At 51.9% G+C, this 12,895-nt stretch overlaps 1 protein-coding gene across 4 annotated transcripts in view; it reads right to left on the reverse strand.

The window, feature by feature from the left end:
- The window catches only part of TNS3 (tensin 3), a 238,611-nt gene that overhangs the window by 177,481 nt on the left and 48,235 nt on the right, over positions 1 to 12,895 (reverse strand). For all 4 annotated transcript variants that reach the window (XM_057549822.1, XM_057549823.1, XM_057549821.1 and 1 more), the window contains exon 2: positions 12,010 to 12,121. Coding sequence is in view for 2 of the 4 variants with exons in the window: in XM_057549821.1 (XP_057405804.1) it covers positions 12,010 to 12,121 (112 nt within the window). In the remaining 2 variants the exon portion in view is untranslated. The remainder of the gene's footprint in view (positions 1 to 12,009; positions 12,122 to 12,895) is intronic.

Raw genomic sequence — 12,895 nt, forward strand, 5'->3', positions numbered from 1 at the left:
GACACAACGCCAAGTGCAACAGAGTGTGGGGTGGATGGACATGGTGTCCAAGAACCCAGCCACCTCTGCAGTGTCAGCAACGGCCCAGATGGCGCTGGTGGGGACTCTGGAGCAGTTACAAACACACTGGCTTTTCCAGGGGTTCAGGCGGCCGAATCAGGGCCTTGAAGGAGAAAGGCGGTGAACCTGAGCAGTAGAAAGCATCAGTGTTGGGCTGGAAATTACAGCTTCTCCCTGAAGAAAGGAGAGAAACTTGAAAACGCCCCAGAAGACTCAGGACAGGCGCCTTTAAATTAGTGAGAAATTGGACATTTGAGTTCCACGCTCCTTCCACTTCCGGACAACTTAAGAACCGACTGTCAGAACAAATCCACGTCTAAATTCCTGCGGGGGATCCTTCAACCCAGGCCATTGTGTGGACTGAGAGAGGCATGTGTTGGTTCGGAGGCCCTGACAATGCAGATAGAGCCGGAACCAATGTGGATTTCACAGGCCCGCCGTCCAGAGGCTGCAGCTGTGCTGACAGGACATGAAAGGCTTCACCCACACCACGGTGGCTCGGGGCACGGGGGCCTGCCGGCCAATGCTTCCAGGCAGAGGCGGCAGGACAGGGAGACAGCACAGAATGAAGCAACTGCACCAAATAAGCCCAGTGCAAGCTCCCATGTGGGCTCCAAGCAGGCATCCATCCGGTGAACCCGTGGGGCAGCTGTGAGATGGGGGACAGGGACCTGGGCTTAGGGGCACGGGACCTGGGGGCTTCCTGGCCCTGTCCAGCTGGGCTGCTCTAGGCAGAACCAGTGACCTCTCTGGGCCTCTTTCCTCTCCCGGGGTTATCGTGATGCCAAAATGGAATCGTTCACGGGACGTTGCTCTGAAACTGCAAAGCCCAATGAACGTACAGAAGTGTGCGGTCCTGGAAAAATAAGGCCTTGGAGGTCAGGAGACGGGCCCCAAATTCTGGTTAGCGCTTTGAGGTCCAAACGTCTCACCAACCCCCCGTATCTTCCCCCTCTCTTGTCTATGAGCTGAGGACAGAAAGCCCCAACTCCGCATCCACCTGGGCCCGAAGGAGGGTACAACAAAGTAACACAGCCCGTGGCTGGGGCGTGGTCCCTGGAACTCCAGCAGGGAAGAGCCAGATCTATTTTTTGAACTCTCTCTGCGCATCTGAGGTTTGTGAAATTATTCACAAAAACAAATATTTATTCTACATTTTCTAATGGGCCCCCCCTTCCCCCCAACCCCGGCCCCCGCAAAGGCGATGAGTGATTTTCTAATCGAGATAAGCTGGCCATGGGAATAAAAGAGGCTTTCACACCAGATTAAAATCTCAGACACAGGACAGCCAGGGGCCAGAGGCCGGCCGGAAGGACTGAGATAGAGGGGAAGGCAGTTGAGGGGCCCTTTGGCCTTTGGGAAAGTGAAAATTAGCAGAAATGCAGGTGAAGACTTCCCCCTGCCCCAGAGGAAGCTCTGTCCACACACGCTGGGTGGGGCAGGCCGGTCCGCTCGGCAGGCAGGACAGGAGCACGACCACCGCTGGCAGTCAGCCCGGAGATGGCCCCAGGGATCCTTCTGGCACCTGTGGCCCCGCGCAGTCCCCTCACAGTGACAGAGCTGGTCGGGCGCCGAGGCAGGATGGTACAGGGCGTGGCGAGTGACCTCCGCCCAGGTCTCTTGGATGCCCCCTCGGAGGGGAGCCTGGCCCACGCTGTGAGGCATTGAGGCAGCCCTGGGGCAGAGGCCCACCTGAAGGAACTGAGAGCTCCCGCCAGCAGGCAGCGCCACCCTGCCAGCCAGCCGCGCGAGGGATCCACCTGGGAAGTGGGTCCTCCAGCCTCAGGAGAGCTTTCAGATGAGGCAGCCTCTTAAGGGACCCTGAGCCAGCACTGCCGGCCCACGTGACCCCCAAATTCCTGATCCATGGAAGCAGTGAGAAGAGAACCCATTGTCACGGTAAGTCACTAACTTTGGGGGTAACTGCTTAAGCAGCAGCAGATCGACAAACCAGTTCAACCCAAAAAGGGCTGTGGTCGGTGGAAAGCATGATGACAGCCGTGTGACACATTCATGGTGGACGGCCCACTGGGCCACGAGAGAGCCTCAGGCCGTTATAGGGCAAATCATCACATTCACAAAGGTTAACTAATCATAGTGAATTGCATAAACCACCCAAGCGCTAAGGCGGGGGTCCTGAGAGGTGAACCCATTGTTCCTGGGATGTAATCAGGTGACCCCACGGTATTATGAACTTTCCACCCAAATGCCAGCAGTGTGGATGGTCCCTCAGGTTCTCCTCGGAGTAGCAATTCACCTCAGCCTGTGGGAGCTGTGGGTGACCCCAAGCGAGATGCTTCCCACGTGTTCCTTGCCTTCAATCCTTGGGACCACCGTCAGGGAGAAACTGGGCACGTGCCAGGACCCAGCAGGGCCTATGCAGGCTGGCATTCCAGCCCGTCTCTGCCCCCACTTTTCACCCCGCCGCACACTGCCTTTCCAACGTATTATAAACACTGACGGGAACAGCGTCCGGACCCGGTTTCCAATCCTGTTGCCCACAGTAGCAAGGGCAGCTCCTCAGCACAGATGCGACATCCAGCACTCCCAGCCTCCCCGGCTCCAGCACCTCCTCCACACCCTCCTCACACTGAGTGCGAGTGCCACCTCCTCCTCCAGGAAGCCCTCCCTCCCTCCACCCTGCCCCGCCCGGCAAGGCTAAGTGCCTGACAGGGTTGCGGGAACCCCGGCCACATTTCTCCCTCCAGCACCCATCCCATCGTGCATCATTTCAAAGTAGTCTCTGTGCGTCCATCTCTCCTGACCAGGCCAAGCTCATCCAGGGAAGGTGTCATCTGTTGTGTACCGCCAGCTTCTTGGAACAGCGACATGACAGGAGGGACAGAGGCTAACAGACTGAGCGCCCACCACGGACAGTCTGATCACAGCTCTCATCCCACAGCCACCACCAAATGTCACCATATCCCACAAAGGCGCTACAGATCTTCTGCCTAATTCCTGATGGGAGCCTGGAGCTCATGGATGAGACCTGGGGTGTCATTCCCTGGACAACGGCGTACGACCTTCCTCTGTTCCGGGTCCGCTTTCAGAAGCCAGTGTCCGGCAGGACCACACAGGGCGGGAGCCTCTTTACCTGACTGTCCCTCTGTGTAGCACAGCCCCCAGCATGAAGGAAGGCCCCGGAAGGCACCAGAACTTCCCCAACAGAATGCACCCCCCCCCAACTGCAGAGGCCAAAATGTACATGAAAAGACAAAAGGTACACGTTTACTTTGACAGTCAGCTTCTCATCTACCCCTTTTCTCAGGAGCCAACAACTGGCAGCTCGTACTTTGTTGGGGTTTTTTCAGCTTTACTGAGGTATAATTGACAGGCAAAGTTGTATGTATTGAAAGTGTACAATATGATGATTTGATATACATACACACTGTGAAACATTTACCACAATCAAGTCAATTAACACATCCATCACCTCACATAGTTACCATTTTGTGTGTGTGGTGAGAACACTTAAGACCTACGCTCTCAGCAACTTGCAAGTACACAAAACAGTGGTGTTAACTACGGGCGCCACACTGTACATCACATCCCCAGAACGAACTCGTCTTATAACTGAAAGTTTGTACCCTTCGACCAACATCTGTCCATTTCTCCAGCCCCGAGTCCCTGGCAACCGCTCTCCTACTCTCTGTTTCTATGAGTTTTCTTTTTTTTCAGATTCCACATATAAATGATACCATACAGTATTTATCTTTCTCTGTTTGACTTATCTCACTTAGCATAATGCCCTCAAGGCCCATCCATGATGGCAAATGGCAGGATTACCTTCTTTTTTATACCTGAATATTTCATTATACACACCCACCACATTTTCATTATCCAGTCATGCACTGATGGACACTTAGGTTGTTTCCATGTCTTGGCTATTGTAAATAATGCTGCAATCAACATGGGAGTGTGGACATCTTTTCAAGATACTGATTTTGTTTCCTTTGGATATATACCCAGGAGTGCTGGATCAGATGGTAGTTCTATTTTTCACCTTTTGAGGAACGTCCATACTGTTTTCCACAGTGGCTGAACCAATTTATATTCCCAGCACCAGTGTATGAGGGTTCCCTTTTCTCTCCATCCTCACCAAAGCCTGTTTTTTCTTGTCTTTTTGATGACAGCCATTCTGACAGGTGTGAGGTGTTATCTCATTACGGTTTTGATTTGCATTTCCCTCAGGATTAGTGATGTTGAGCACCTCTGCATGTACCTATTGGCCACTTATATGTCTTCTTTGGAAACTAAACTTTAAGAAACTATCATTTGATTTTTGGTGTAATATCAAAACAGAATATGCTTTCTTTTCCAAATACGTATCTGTATAGAGCTGGATTTTCTTCAAATACTTCAACCAAAACAACATGTTTTTTGATGGTTAATTTTATGTGTCAACTTCACTAAGCCACGAGATGCCCAGATATTTGCTTCAACATTATCCTGGGTGTGTCTGGGAGGGTGTTTCTGGATAAGAAAAATATTTGGAACTGTAGACTGAGTGAAGCTGACAGTCCTCCCCAATGTGGTGGGCTTCATGCAATCCACTGAGGGCCTGAACAGAATAAAAGGTGGAGTAAGAAAGAATTCTTTCTCCCTACCTGACTGTCTTCAAGCTGGTACATCGGTCTTCTCCTGTTTTGGGACTAGGACACAGACAGGAGCTACACTTTGGCTCTCCTGGGTCACAGCTTGCCGACCACAGGTGGGACTTAGCCTCCGTACCGTGTGGACCAATTCCTTACAGTAAATTTCTTTCTCCATATACATCCTATTGGTTCTTTTTTGCTGAAGAACTTTAACTGATACCACGGTGAAATACACTGAATGCAGAAACAGCTAGGAGGACCCAGCCTCTTAAGTCACACAAAACATGCACTATATATATATATATATATATATGTGTGTGTAAAACAATGCCACTCTTCTCATCGTACGTAATGAGGAGTAGAACAAAGGGATATCAAAGACTCCTTTCTGCCATGAAAAAAGAAGTTACTGAAGCAATAAAGAAGAAGATTTATATCCACAAATAAAATATTGAGTAGTATTGGAAAATCATAACTTCTAAAAAGCTAATATGTGGCAATGCTTATAATAGGCAAGGTGAAAAGATATAAAACTAGGTACAGTACAAACTCTGTAAAAACAGACGTGTGCAATGGGCTGGTCCACATGTGAGAACGCGGCATAGGGGAAAGACGTCATACTCGGTTACAAAAGGACGAGCTACACAATAAATCATGCTGGGAAAACCAGCTCGCTCATGAAAAATAACCTAAATAACATGAATTCCAGATGAATCAACCATGAAATTGTGAAACCGGATGAGAACTGGAAAAGCAGAAATGAATATTAGAATAAAGCACTGTAGAACATCATTATGACCATAGAGAAGGGAAAGCATTCTTAAATAGGAACAAAAACAGAAATTAAATGAAATGATGGGTAGATTTGAATAAGCGGAACCTTAAAACTTTCACATGACAAACACCCCACAAACAAAATTAGGCAAGCAACTGCTCACAATGTTTGCAATATCTAAGTTGGAATGTTAAGGAATTGACATTTCTGTAGGTCAAAATCCATCAAAAATCGGCAAAAGTCCTACCTAATTTAATGATAGAAAGATTAATATTATAATATAATGAATTCTTAGAAATCAAGAAGAAAAATAATCTAAGTTTTTAAATGAGCCAAGGATTTGAAAGGCTAGTTTACTAAATAAACATTACAGACGTCTTTTCTGTATTTTTTTAGATGCTTAGCCTCAGTGATAACCAGATGAATGAAAAACGTCATAAAGCGAGACACCATTTTTCATCCATTGACTTGCAAAAATGAAAAGCAGAGAAGCAGTCAAGTGAAAGAGCGGGTTGAGCTCAAGGCCAAGGCCCAGGGCAGGCTCCCTAACGCTCCCTCAGCATTTCCCATCAGGAGCCTTTCTCCACCCTGGGAGGGGGTATGTGGCCAGTGCATTTCTCATGAATTTCCTGCAATTAATGACACACGAATCCTCACCTCCACAAGCCTGGGGTCTGCATTCCACACTCGGCTCCCTGGTCAAACAGGGGTTTCCAAAGTCATGGGTAGGAATCCACTCCCATAGCAGCAGCTGCCCAGGGCGTCTGGCTCTGAAACGCCCCACATTGTTCCACGTTGTCTTGGAACTGCTATTCTCCCGACGTCTCCAGGAGCCTTGGGAATCCAGGCCACTGGCTTACAGGCTGGTCATACAATACTCTACACATATTTACCAAGAGAGAGACGAGCCCTGGGCGTCCCCTCCGCTTCTCCTGCCTCTGCCCTCAAGCTCTCCAGCTTATCCGCGTCCACAGTCACCAGCTACATGTGACGGGGGACCGGACGCCCAAGGCAGAGGGCAGAGGGCCCAACGCCGCATTCACTGCTTGGCCACACGCTCCTTTTCCTTGCCTTGTTGGTCATAACTGCCACCATGTCCTGCGGTTCTAATTCAGCACCTGGCACAAAGCAAGTGCTGACTATCTACACTTACCGATCTGCCCATCCAGCCCTAAGCTTTGTCTATTTATCCCTTAGGATATTGTAGACAGTGATGGCCTCACAGACAGGACTCCCCGCCTCAGACTCGGAGCTCCTCACAGACAGGTCACAGCTTTTTCATCTTTTTACTCTAGCAGGTGCTTACTATGTGTTCGGTTCACTGAAGGGAAAAAGTCGTTATCAGCTATTCCTTACAAAACCCCCTCCATGCCATTTTCCCTCTGGCCTCTCTTTTGCTCCTTTTCTCCATTTCCTTCAGGCTCCTCCCTACGGTTGTCTCTCTTGAGAAGCATTTCTTTATTTTCTTCCATTCCAGTCTGTTCTCTCCTATTCCATTATTAGAGCCAGGCTTGGTCTGACACTGCATCCTCTCGGGACCCATCTCCCCCATGGGGCCAAATCTCGCAGAACTCACAGTTCTCGACAACCAGGAAAAGACTCACCCGCTGAGGACTAGGACGCCAAGATCCACTACGCCAGTGCCCTCAGGTGTGGGTTTGGAGCGGGACTGTCAGTGGAAACTGGGCCACTTCAGCCACCCGAGGGATCTCGGTGGAGCAGTGAGAACAGGCCCCCTGTTCAAAGCCCCGGCTGGTGGGGAGGGCAGAGCAGGGGCCGCTTCAGTGGGGTTCTGGGCAGCAGACGGCAAACCACACACTTAACCCCATCACTCACCAGTCATCTGCCGCTTTCCCTGTAGTTATGGTTTGAGAAGTAGGGGTAAGGGAGCCTCTGTGTGCAAACGACAGCTTCTTAAAAATTAAATTCTTTCTTCTAAGTTAACCACATAAAAAACTTGTGGCAGGGCTTCCCTGGTGGCGCAGTGGTTGAGAATCTGCCTGCCAATGCAGGGGACACGGGTTCGAGCCCTGGTCTGGGAAGATCCCACATGCCGCGGAGCAACTAGGCCCGTGAGCCACAACTACTGAGCCTGCGCGTCTGGAGCCTGTGCTCCGCAACAAGAGAGGCCGCGATAGTGAGAGGCCCGCGCACCACGATGAAGAGTGGCCCCCGCTTGCCACAACTAGAGAAAGCCCTCGCACAGAAACGAAGACCCAACACAGCCAAAAATAAATAAATAAATAAATAAAAATTAAAAAACAAAAACAAAAACAAAAACTTGTGCCAAAATAGGTTAAAATGTGAAAATAAGGGACTTCAAGGTCAAGAACGAGCTAGAAAAAAACAGTAAAAATATTAAGCCCGAGTCACAGAAGACACACCTAACCCTTCTCCACCATCACCACCATCACCAAGGTCACCATAACCAACAGGAATTGCAACATCATGACGGTCACCATCACTAACACTGCTGGACACTTCCCTGAGCCAATCAATGTTCTTTGTGTTCCAAGTGCATTTAATCTGTTACTCACAATGACTCTAAAAGAATATTCAAGCACGGGGTGGCAGGAAAGGAGCCCTGGCAGCCTGTCTCCAGGGTCCATGCTCCCCTCCACCGTACCCCGATGCTTCTCCAGAAATGAACCAAGGGAAGGGTCTCTTCGCTGAGACCTCACGCAGCTTGTGCGTGGTTACTGAGAGAAGACACGTGACGTCTACAGGCAGCACACACACACGGCCTCAACGTGCAAATGTATATGACACACATCTAAACTATAGGGAGAGGAAACTACTATATCGTCCGAGTGTTTTACGGTATCTGTACAGCTTACTGACAAAAGGAAGAAATCCTAGACATTAACTACCCAACACGCAAATTGTAAAGGTCACCAAATTGAGGGCCAGAAAAGGGGCCTGTCCAGGGCCACAGCGACTTCTGCAGGAGCCAACCACTGACCCTGCCAGGCCCCGTCTACACCCGCAGAGACCCTGCCGGGCTCCCAATCCAGCAGCAGCCCCACTTCACACACGATGGCATCTGGGAGAGGCAGACTGTCACAACCGCCCTGGGATGGAGTCTTGCATCGCCCACACACGGCAGTTTAATTCAAGAAGATAACGTCTAAAGGACTCCTGGCACATAGAGTCCTTTCCTTCTCAAAAAAGAGTAGCTACTGTTTATTAACACAGTTATTACAGTTAGGTACATAAATACAACAATCCATTGAGTATTCTCATAGGTGTTTGGATTCCACCACATGAGGGAGTTCTAGAAAACCTTCTTCTGAAGAGGAATCGGCAGACATCTCACTAACAGTGATACAGGTGAGTCCCCAGCCCCTCAATGCACATGTGCCCAAGGGGTGACACTCAGCACATTAGGAACGGCCTCCATGCAGGACCCAGAAATCAGGACTGGACGCCTGCACGGGCACCCGCCACTGCGGCTTCCTTCCACACCGCCCACCGCCTGCCCTGGAACCCACGTGGGGCCCCGGGCACACAGGCAGCCCTGACGTCAGCGGGCCTCTCCACCAAGTCCTGGGCCTTGGCCCTCACGCAGACCTGCTCCCAGTTACTTCTCCAAGTAGCGCAGCTCTCCGGGGCCCATATCCAGGCAGCTGAGTCCTTGGGCCAAGGACGTGGTTTCCCCAAGCCACACATGCCCCAGAGGTGGCCTCTGCGAGCCAGCGGTCCCGGCCTCGTGCTTCAGGGCAGCAAATGCCACCACCCGGCCACGAGGGATGGACCCCAGGGCCCCTCAGGGAGAGTCCGTACACACCCCCTCGGCTGGAGGGCTCAGAACAGAGGAACGTGGCCTTGAGATAACACAAGGAGAGGCCAGGTGTGCACAAGGAGCGTGGCATGTCTGCTGGGGCATACGCACCGGGAAGGGGAGCGTGAGAGAGGAGCCGCCCCGGGACCCGCGCCCAAGCCCTGATCTGTTTCTACTGCCTCCAAACTATGCAGACCATCCCAGCCAAGTGCTGGGGCGACACACGGGTGCAGGCGCCTTGGGGTCACACTGTGTGTGCCCTGGCTTCCCTGCACAGGAGACAGTGGCAGAGTGTCCCTGAGGGGAAATGAGACGTGGAGATGAACCCCCCTGAGGGAGAGGGCACCTACGGGACCGTTGTCAGTGAATGATTTTCTTCAAGGAAAAGAAAACTAGGTGGGTCAAAAAAGTGATCTCCATGGGGCTAGACTGTAAGATAAAACGTAACCACACAGCGATTCTTGGAGCAGAGAAGCATGGGCCACACAGGTCACGAGACGGCACTGCACAAGGCCCGACCGTCACCGCCCTGCCGCCCTCCCGCCCCTCCGTGTTGGGCACGCACAGGGTCCTCGGGGCCAAGACGGCCCCAGGCAGCGCAGCACCCAGTGGGATCCTGAGATCTGGCTGCCCTCCCGCAACAGAATTCCAGAGGGTGCACAAGCAGGTGCACGCACAACCACATGCCATGCACACCATTCCGACAGGCCCCTTGGTCCTCCCGGACGTCTCACACACTACACACTGAAAATGCCATGAAACAGACCGCGAAGAACCAAAGGATAATCTGGGACCCCTCCTGGCCCCTACGGGCCTGGGAAGCTGCAGGACAGGGAGGGAGGCGCAAGCCCGGACACGCACTCTCACGCCAAGCCCTGGACGGTGCTGGGGGCCGTGAGTATCCTCGGGAGGAAGCCGGGAGCCGGGCCCTGGCCTGATAGGAGAGCCAGGCTGCTGGGCACCACCGTCTCCAAGCTGGTCACATCTCACTGCTTCTATTTACTTTGAAAAGAATAACTGTTTCCTGTAGGTGGTTAGAGCAGAGGCGCTGAGATCTTAAAAAGGACATTTGGGATAGCTCCTTAGTCAGCTCAGGCCTCAGCTGTACAGAGACGAGAAGGAAACTGGCTCTCCATCGAGACATCTGTCACAACCAGGGCGTGTTAAACGTATGTGGGAAACAGAGCCCTTGCGCCTATGGAGCTAAACCACCTTGGCTTGTGCTCATGACCTGCACGTGTGGACAGCAGCCAGCCAAGGATCCCGGGTGTCACCCACGTGGGAATCGCCCACGGCACATTCAGTTGGGGGCACTGAGGAAAAAGAATCATCACAGCAACTGCAAAGCTAAGTACCAGAACGTGGGCTAAGCACCTCACACCTGTCTCATTCGGACCTCGCACCAGCCGTCCAGAGGAGGATGGTCACGACCCACGTCATGGGCTCAGAGCGGGAGACTTTGCCCCTGACAGACCCAGAGCACCAGCCTGTGCTCCTGGCCCAGCCGTGTCTCTGTCACACCCTCCTCTACGTTTCCATGTGTGTGCATATGCGCCTGTGGGCACGTGGACACGTGTGTGTGTTTGCACATGCACACGTGTGTATTCGTGTACGTACACACCCATGCATGCCTGCTGATCTGGGGAGAGGGCCCGTGCTGAGGAGGCCTGGCGCTGGATCCAGGTCCCATGTGCACCTCCACAGGTGACCCCTCAGCCCCCGGGGCCCGGCGCACCCTTTCTACATGGAGAGGAACCAGCAGGCCCCGTGACACAGGCTGCATCCAGGGACAAGGTGAGAGTGCCATGCGCTCTGAGAAGCAGGTGTGTCAACTTTGACATCGAGACCCCTGGGGGGCCGGGGAGGGAGGGGACTTCCGGCATCCCCACGAGGCCGCAGCGGGGGAAGGACAGCTGGGGGCTGGTGACGTGCTGATGGTACCAGGGCACCGCCAGCACTGACCGTGGAGGGGCCCTTCAGAGGAGGGGACCACAGCTGCCTCCTGCCCGCTCTTGGGTCCCAACGAAGTGTGACCACTGTGCATCTTTCCTCGAGGCTGCCCAAGCCCAAAGCAGCCATCAGGGACCGTGTGCCAGGGTGTCCACAGGGAGGAAGGGGAGCCTCGAGCAGCCCTGAAAATGTCCTATGGAGGAAATCCTAAACCCACCGGTGATAAGAAGCCCCGGAGCAGCCCAAAGCCTTCTGCCAGGTCCCCCGACCTGCCTCCGCTCTGGGACACAGAACCACGATTCTAGGGTTCAAGGGAGACAAGAGACGTCCTCCTCACATGTCCGTTAGACAGATTTACTAACGTGAAAGCACAAAAAATAGCAAGTTGTGTTGATTACCTGGGGTTTAAGCACCAAATAGTGAAGCTGGAGGCTGTTTACCGACAGGAGCAATGCCTGACAACATGCCGAAAGGGCAGTAACGCAGTGACCCTCACTCAAAAGAGCAGAAAGTTTTCATCTGTAAACTCTGGTAAGAGATCAGAAAGTAGAATAACCCGAGCTACCGACACTACAGGACAGACGGAAGATACGTCATGAGCCACTCGTTGCTGCCCCCTCTCCCATATGACTAGCTTTGCTCTTGCTGGAAAAATTTCTCATGAGTACATATCTGTGTAAATATGGTCAGTCCCGGTCCAGTGAGGGTAGGGGGAAACTCAGGCTGAGATGGGGAGTTCCGAGATTTAACTTTTGGAAACTCCTGAAAGAAGGTCTCATTTTGGTTTTTTGTTTGTTTGTTTTCTTGCTTCAGTTTAATCAGCATGGGAACGATAAACGCGTACTCACCTCGGCATGAAATCCCTTGACCTTCGATAAGCTGTTTGCAAACCCCACAGACTCTGGCTTTTTTAAAGGCCTTGTTCTTAAAACTGTGCAGACTCGAAGTTAATTCTTCTGGCTGCAAAAGTAGAGAGAGAAAAGTGTCAGCTCTTCCATTCACAGCCCGTTTGCCTCTTCCTTTTCCCTTTCAGGAGATAATAAATCCAGCCGAGTTGGTGAAGGGCTGAAACAGGAACTTGACCAGGCAAACAGAGAAGAACAAGACAGCACCCTGCCAAGGCTGGGATCCCAGGGGCCTGGGATACCCCGTCAGCACGCCCGGTACCAGAGCCCTGGTGGCGGCCCACACGCTCCCAGTTCATAATCCCCTGGGTGAAGGGCTTATGTGACTGCGTATTAGCTTCCAAACTCCAGGCTTACAGCCACTGCTTCTGTGACAAAGGAATCCACACACGTTCCCAGAATCTTAACGCTTTTTCCTCTGGAAGAAACGATCAGCAAACAGCACAATTATAGCACAGGTCACTAACCAGCTGGCCTTCCTGGCCACTTAGCCTCTCTGAACTGATGTACTGAGGAGAAGCTGTCACCAGACCAGGGTGACAAGATTGCAGTTCCTCCTTAAACCTGGTACAGAACTGAACCCATTACACACACCGGCACTGGGAGGAGATGAAACACGTATCCACCAAATCCGTGTTTGTAGTGCCAAGGCTCACAGCTGTAGCTGAGGATCTTATAAAAATTCAATTTGCCTTCGAAACCAAACACCAATCATATTCCCATTTGCTGATATGTGACGGTGTGTTCTAACGTAACCTATATCCACATGGACTGACAGAGGCCATGACTCACACCAGAATAGCTAAAATTCGTTGAGAAGATGAAATGT

Source organism: Balaenoptera acutorostrata, chromosome 7 (assembly GCF_949987535.1).
Source record: "Balaenoptera acutorostrata chromosome 7, mBalAcu1.1, whole genome shotgun sequence".
Taxonomy (NCBI): Eukaryota; Metazoa; Chordata; class Mammalia; order Artiodactyla; family Balaenopteridae; genus Balaenoptera; species Balaenoptera acutorostrata.